The sequence below is a fragment of the Mus pahari genome, chromosome X (assembly GCF_900095145.1).
Source record: "Mus pahari chromosome X, PAHARI_EIJ_v1.1, whole genome shotgun sequence".
Lineage (NCBI taxonomy): Eukaryota > Metazoa > Chordata > Mammalia > Rodentia > Muridae > Mus > Mus pahari.
The window spans coordinates 27,787,164-27,794,162 of record NC_034613.1 but is presented as its reverse complement, the minus strand read 5'-3'; the positions used below and the strand labels follow the sequence as shown (position 1 = coordinate 27,794,162).

Sequence of the window (6,999 nt, the reverse complement as noted above, 5' to 3'; positions counted from 1 at the left end):
CACACACACACACACACACACACACACACACACACACACACTCTTGCACCAAAAGGGGGGGGGGTAAAGATTCTATTTGCTGCTTCAGTGAAGGCTCAGTGAGATGGTCTTTGGTTTTCTAACAAACTGAGTTGGTCCTTTGGACAAACTTTAGGAGTGTGTCACCCCAAACCCTTCTAAAAAGAGAAGCTACCAAGAGGAATAATAAGGGATTCTTATGTTCTGTGGCTAACCCATCTCACTCTCACTGGAAAGGCATGTGCGAGAAGCCAAAATTGAAGCCAGGTATGGCAGTACATACCTGTAAGCCCTTAGCATTCAGGATGCTGAGTTAGGAACATTATGAATTAAGTAAGTAAACAAGCACAGCCAAGTTGGGCTAAGAGTGTGGCTAAGTAGTAGATTAACATCTAGCACACTTCAGAGCCATGAGTTCTGTCCCCAACATCAGGGAGGGGAAAGTCCAAGTTGAATCTCACTTTATTCCGCAGTGGAAGCGTCACCTCCTTCTAAATGAAGCTGTAGATTTTTGTCCTACATTAAGTACTTTCCACAAACCCCCTGGGAAGAAAGAACAGAAGAGCTGCTGAGTTTTTCAGCTCTTGCCTAAAGGCAAGCAAGACAGCCACTCTGCTCAAAGGCAGTTGTGAATGGCGGATGGAGGAAGTGAACAGCTGCTGACCCTCTTCAGCCTTTCACAATTCTAGAGAGCTAGCTACTCTCATTTGAAATCCCTTGACGTCAGGCAAAGGACCTGTCCAAATTACCTTGCCTCTCAAGTAATAATATCGAACAACTTTTTGGTGATCATAAGTAGTGAGCACTACTTAACCCCCTACTAGGAGATATAGCAGGATTCTCAAATGTTTTTGATCCGCACCAGACACCAAGAACTATAACCTGAAGTATAATAAAAACCACAGAACTCTGCACTTTAAAAATGCATGTATGTGAACATTTTCCATTAGCCTCTGTGCTCACTGGTGGGTTATCTTGCCGCTTCCCAAGGCTCTCTTGAGATATCCTAGTCAATGGCGATTTGATAATTATTCCTTTCCCTAGTTTAAAACTGATCTTCATAAAAATGCTGAACTCACTAGAACATGCAGCCGTGAAGCAGCCTCGCTTTCTCTGCCTATTTCATTACATAGTTAATAGATTCATGGAAATACTAATAATGACATGCTATATATAGCCAGGGCCCAAGTCTTTTGCAGTTTTTTGAACAGTGAGCAAAACTGAATGACGTTATGGGCATGCCAACAAGGGTGTAACTGTAAAAAAAGAAAAAAAAAAAACTAAACAGGAAATAGTGTATATTTGTTCAGCTTGGTAGGGTTTCCAAGTTCTGTCAAGAATTACATGGGAAGAAAAGTGTGGCCTGCTGTGCTAATGACTCCAACTTATGCTGAAACTCTAATACTATCTTGGGTTTATGGCAGCAAGTGTAAATCCCACCTCAGCTGTCCCTCCATAAACACTTGGGGCTTACATCAGAACTGAACCAGAAGCTGACAGCAGCTGCAGCGTGGTTGTTTTGCTCTCCAGTCACCTCCAGCTTTCCTAACTCTGGTTAATAGGTCTAAGAAATAAACAACAACAACAACCAACCAACCAAACAAACAACAACAAGAAACAGGAGGGAAAGTAATACATGAGAGTGAATATACTGTTTAAAGTTATTTGTTTCTTAATTGACTAATAGCATTATTGAAGATCCTGATATCGATTAGTATCTCTCTCTCTCTCACACACACACACCATAGATTGGAACTAAATAAATGAATAAAAGGTCCTAAAGCACCTAACATCATGTCTTGCACAGCGTAAGGGCCCAATGGATTGATTTAGATCACGAGAAACTCCTCACTTGACTCGCCATCCCCTCAAGTCTTAATACACATCACATACCACAGAAACAAGTAGATTTCACTCCTCTACATTCCCTTGTATAAAAGCTAATAAAATGAACCCAAGTAAAGTCGGCTGGCCAGGAAACCTCAGCCACAGGCTGTAGGTCCAAGAAGAGTCTTTCTCTCTTAATAGATTTTTTCCAGCATTGCCAAGAAGAAGCCACTGCACCTGTGCTGCACAAAAATTATAGGTGGCACAGGTCTGTAATCCTAGCACCCAGTAAGCTGAAGCAGGAGGACCACCACCAAGTACAAGACCAAAGTTCCAGGCCAGCCTGGGCGACAGAGTGAGACCATGTCTCGAAACTGATCTTTTCAAAGCCTAAAATTTCAGAAAGAGTAATAACTTTTTACTGTTGTGGGAGGCAGGTCAAATGCTGGTCAAATCCCAGCAGAGGTTGTCTGTGCCCCATTTATTCTCTTGATACCATCTGTCCATCTTCCCTCTCTCTTCACATGCTGTGGTAGGTGGCCAGCCACTCCTTCACAGAGAAGGTTTTCTTTATGATTTTAGAAAAGCCATCCTTGTGCTAGGCTATCTGGATCACTTGCTAATAAGCACTGAAGTTGTCAGCCTGGTATAAATGCCTTGCACACAGCTTGTGGTCCTCTCTCAAATGGCCCTCATGACAAGTGAGGTTCTGATCTGACCACAACAGGTTCTGGTTCCAAATCTGGGTGAAATATACAAAAAGCCAAATCCATTAAAACAACATTAAAGGTCTGGGTTTAGCTTCACCAAGCAGCAGGATTAAACTTCAAGGGTCCAGCCACGATAAAGACATTTCTTTAAAGTCCCTTGGCTCTGCACAGTTGCAGCTATTAGAAATCCGATTTTTATCTCAAAGGTACATATTTTACCTTTGATCCTCTCCCAGAATTCCCACTAATGTCAACTTTCCCCACTGTTAGGATCAGGCCCCTTGCCTTGCTTTAATGTTGGTTTTATTGCTGATTCTACAAGATCAACATAAAAATTACAGGGAAAAGCTGCGAGGTTCCCTCCCCAGGATAAGTTGTGCTAACAAAAAGCTCTCTCTTAAGTGCGGAGATTTAAACACAGCAAATGACATAAAATAATATAAGAGTGGAAAGAGACAAAAGCCAGCAAATCTCCTGCAAAACAAAATAACAAAAAGCACACTAATGAATCAGTCCCACTGCTTATTTAAGGTTTGGTCCCTAGTCCAAAAAAAAAAATGGCAACTGGAGCTTTTAAAAGCAAAGGAGCAAGTGCCCCTTACCATCCAAGGCTTCCCTCCAGATTTAGACAATCTGAACAGAACTGATGAGGGTGCGCTGGTGTGCGGGGGAGGGGTGGTTCCCCGAGGGGGGGTGTCAGAACGCTCTCCAATCCCCATCCCCCAGCTCTACCCGCTGCCAAGACATCCCCAATAGTCTGTGGTAGGCGCCTGGTTCTAGGGTCTTCATCCTTACACAGCAACATCCAGTCTTTCCCACATCCTCTTGCCTCCAATCGCTCACAAGTCTTAAGAACCATCCTCTCCCAGAGGATACAGACTCAAAACCCACTCAGGCGCAGACCCACCCCCGTTGTTTCCAATCCTCTCCCTCTATCTTAGTTGGCAGTACCCCTCAACACCCATCACCACCCTCCCTCTCCCCAGTAGCAGGAGGAAGTCGCTATGCTTCCTCTGTCCACATCGCCCGCCAGAGCTTGGGCGCCCTGGGCTTTTGGGTGGGGTTTTTTGTGTGTGTGAGTGAGTGTGTGTGCGCGCCTGTACTCGATGTGTATCCGCACTCAAGTATGTCTGTGCTCATCGCATCCTTCCGCCTAGGCTGCCCCAGGTGCCCTCTTAAAGGGATCCGGATCTCCTCGTGCCCTAATCTCCAGCTCTTTGTGCGGGGGTCCAGGGGAGCGGGAGGTGCGATCTGAAGCTTTCAGCCGCCCCCGCCGGGGTGGAGACCCACTCTCAGTCCGCAGCTCCGTGAAACCCGCTGTGCCATTCAGCTTCCAGCCCAGCGCAAGCTGGTGGGGCAGCCAGAGCGCTGTCCCGTGGCGCCTGAGACTCCCACCCCCTAGCAGCCGGTTGCCAGAAGGAAAACTTAAGTAGAACAGAGGAGAAAGAGAGCTCCTAGCGCTCGACCGCCGCTGCGCCCATCCTGCCCGTGGTCCCCAGCGCGCGCGCGGGAAGCCACCGCGCCGCTCCCGGTGTGAGCGAACCGCCCCCCCCCCCGGGACTCCCAGTCGCTCGACCACTCACCAGCACCACGGAGCCCCGCACGGCCTCCGACACGCTCTGGCGGAGCTCGGCTGCCGTGCCTGGCTTGCTCAGCCGCTTGGTGAATTTGCGCACTTCGGCCATGGCAGTGGTGTCGGGCAGGTCTCAGCGGGCGCGCTCAGTGCCCGGGGCCCGGGCGGCCGCTGCTGCTGCTGCTGCTGCCTGTGTTTACACGCCGACGGGCCGGCCACATCTCAGCTCGCCGCCCCGCGCCCAGCTCCCGGGGCTCCTCCTCCCGCGCGCCGCTCCTCCCTCTTTCCCTCCTTTTTGCTCTAGCTTTTGCAGGCTCTGGGTCCTGCCAGGCGGCGGTGGCTGCTCCCTCTCACCAAGGGCCCCGACCTGAGTGGCTATCAGCCTAAGAAGGAGGGTGTGTCTCCTGGAGGGGGAGGGAGTGCTGGAGGTGGGGGCGAGGGTCACGCGGGAAGAGGGGGAAGTAGCAAGCACCCGGGCTCCGCCCGCAGCTGATGTTGCTGGTGCAGCCGCATCCGGGAGGCGAGATGAGGCTGCTTCTTTTTTCCGAGTGTATGGAGCGGGAGGGGGTCAGAGGTGGGTGATGAAATGTCTCCAAGACTAGGGTGTGCTGGGGCCTCAAGGGACCTCTACCTCCCTTACGACTTCAGGAGCAGTGAGGCGGTGGGAAAAATCTCACTTGCCCCCAACCCGCAAACCCCTGGGTCCCAGGCAGCTAGAGGCTGGGAAACAACATGGAAGCAGCGTGCCTCCTATTGTGTACTCAGCCTGGTTGGGTCTGCCCTATGTCAAAGGAAGGAAGAGCGGGTTTGTTGCAGGAAAGACTTGTCTGGGTCCTGTACCCAACCCCCTTCATTTCTCCACCCAGGCATCCACCTCATAGGGCAACCAGGAGACAGGCTTCTAGAAGTGAGTCTTACCCAGGCAGGGACAGCTGGGAGGTGAGAGACCCCAGAGCCTTTGATGAATTGTGTGCTTCTGCAGTGATTCCAGGAGCAGGTGGCCCTAGTGCTCACTGGGAAGGCTTTTGGAGGACCTATCAGTGCCCTGCAACCATCTCACCCTTTCCTTAATTTCCCCAGCTTCCAAGAATCAAAGAACATCAAAGAATATGCATGTTTAGACACAAACAAGGCAAATCTTGGAGTGCCAGTGACCTGCTAAGCCTTAATTCTGAAATGAAAGGCCCCACTTCATTTTTTGTTTGTTTGTTTGTTTTGTTTTAAGTTTGAAATGGCCCATTACCAGGGGTCCAATCAGCCTTTTTGAGGATTTCTACTGGTGCCCAAATGGCACTTTCCACACTTCTCAGGCCTTCAAAGAGCAAACAGTCACACACCTACACAAGGACTTTGTTATGGAAACAAGAGCATGGGAATGGACTCCAGGAACCCAGAAAAGACCAAGTCTCCTAGCAGCAAGCCCTTTTGGCCACCTTCTCATTGTCCTAATAAGGCACAGATGGAGGGTTCCTCCAGGACCTGGGACCTGGAAGGACTCTAAGGGACAGGCATTGTCTTGCATATTGACCTCACAGTGTGTGTGGGGGGGGGGGTTGGGGGAGGGGTGGAAACTGTTACCTGCAGGTGGATCACAAATTCATGCCATGTGTTAAATGAATGGTGAATATTTGTGTGTCTGGCTCCTAGTTGGTGACCTCCAGAATACTCTAGCATGTTTTCCCTTACCAAGTCCAGATTCACTGCTTCAGGTGCAAGGCAGAGGCACAGGGTTTAGGAAAGAAAGGTAGTACTCTAGGTACTGATGAATCATAATTGGTGAATATTAACCCATGTTCAACTCTCTCCTCTACTGTAGGATGGCATAGAATCCTACTCAGTTTGGGGCAATAGGTGTAAGACAGCAGACCAAGAGGACTCCTGGGTAAGATCTCCACCTTGACAGAAAGATGTTCATTTCCCAGTCTATAGGTTCAATGTTCAGATCATGAAGCAGAGTCCAGTCCTCTCTGAGGATAAAGGGCTTAGAGGTCAAGAGCACTCGTTACTCTCGCAAAAGCCACGTGTTCAGTTCCCAGCACCTGTATTGTGGCTCACAACGACCTTGAAGTCCAGTTACAGGGGGCTCACTCCAGTGCTTCTAACCTCTTCAGGCGCAAGGCACACATGTGGTACACAGATACACATTCAGGTAAAACATTTACACACTATTGCTAAAATTCCTTCCTTGGGCAAGATGTAAAGAACATCTATCCCTCCTGCTAAAGTCCCAATGACCCTCAACGGTACAGTTCCTCCAAAATTCACCTGGGGAAGAGCTTATTAGACTTTCTTACAAAGCAATACATGAGATGTTACTGGCTGACATGAAAGCAGTCACATTGAAAGGTCTGCCCCCGTCAGGGATGTTAGCTTAACCCAAGGCAGCAAAGTAGATGAATCCCCTTCCTTATTTATATCCTATGCCTCTACTGAGAGCTCCCAAGGCCATGTAAAATTAGGATACAGTTGTCCTTATATGTGAATTAAGGGGGCGGGGAGGTGTCTCATGAGTGGAAAGTAGAAGCAAGAAGCAAGGGTCCACCGGGCAGTGGTGGCGCATGCCTTTAATCCCAGCACTTGGGAGGCAGAGGCAGGCGGATTTCTGAGTTCAAGGACAGCCTGGTCTACAGAGTGAGTTCCAGGACAGCCAGGGCTACACAGAGAAACCCTGTCTCGAAAAACCAAAAGGGGGGGTGGTATAGGGAACTTTCAGGATAGCATTTGAAATGTAAAAAAGAAAATAATAATAAAATAAATAAATAAAAAGGAGCAAGGGCCTTTGCATCTTACTTACAGTTTGGCTTGGAGGATAGTCCTATACAACACACATGAAATACATATTATGTAAATACACACACACACACACACACA

The 6,999-nt window shown here is 48.7% G+C and overlaps 1 protein-coding gene across 1 annotated transcript in view; it reads right to left on the bottom strand.

Annotated features, from left to right (window-relative positions):
* The window catches only part of Dock11 (dedicator of cytokinesis 11), a 189,016-nt gene extending 184,623 nt beyond the window's left edge, over positions 1-4,393 (bottom strand). Inside the window, exon 1 of the mRNA XM_021188185.2 lies at positions 4,139-4,393. Within this exon, the coding sequence (XP_021043844.1) occupies positions 4,139-4,240 (102 nt within the window). The 5' untranslated portion in view covers positions 4,241-4,393. The remainder of the gene's footprint in view (positions 1-4,138) is intronic.
* Positions 4,394-6,999: the final 2,606 nt, after the last annotated feature.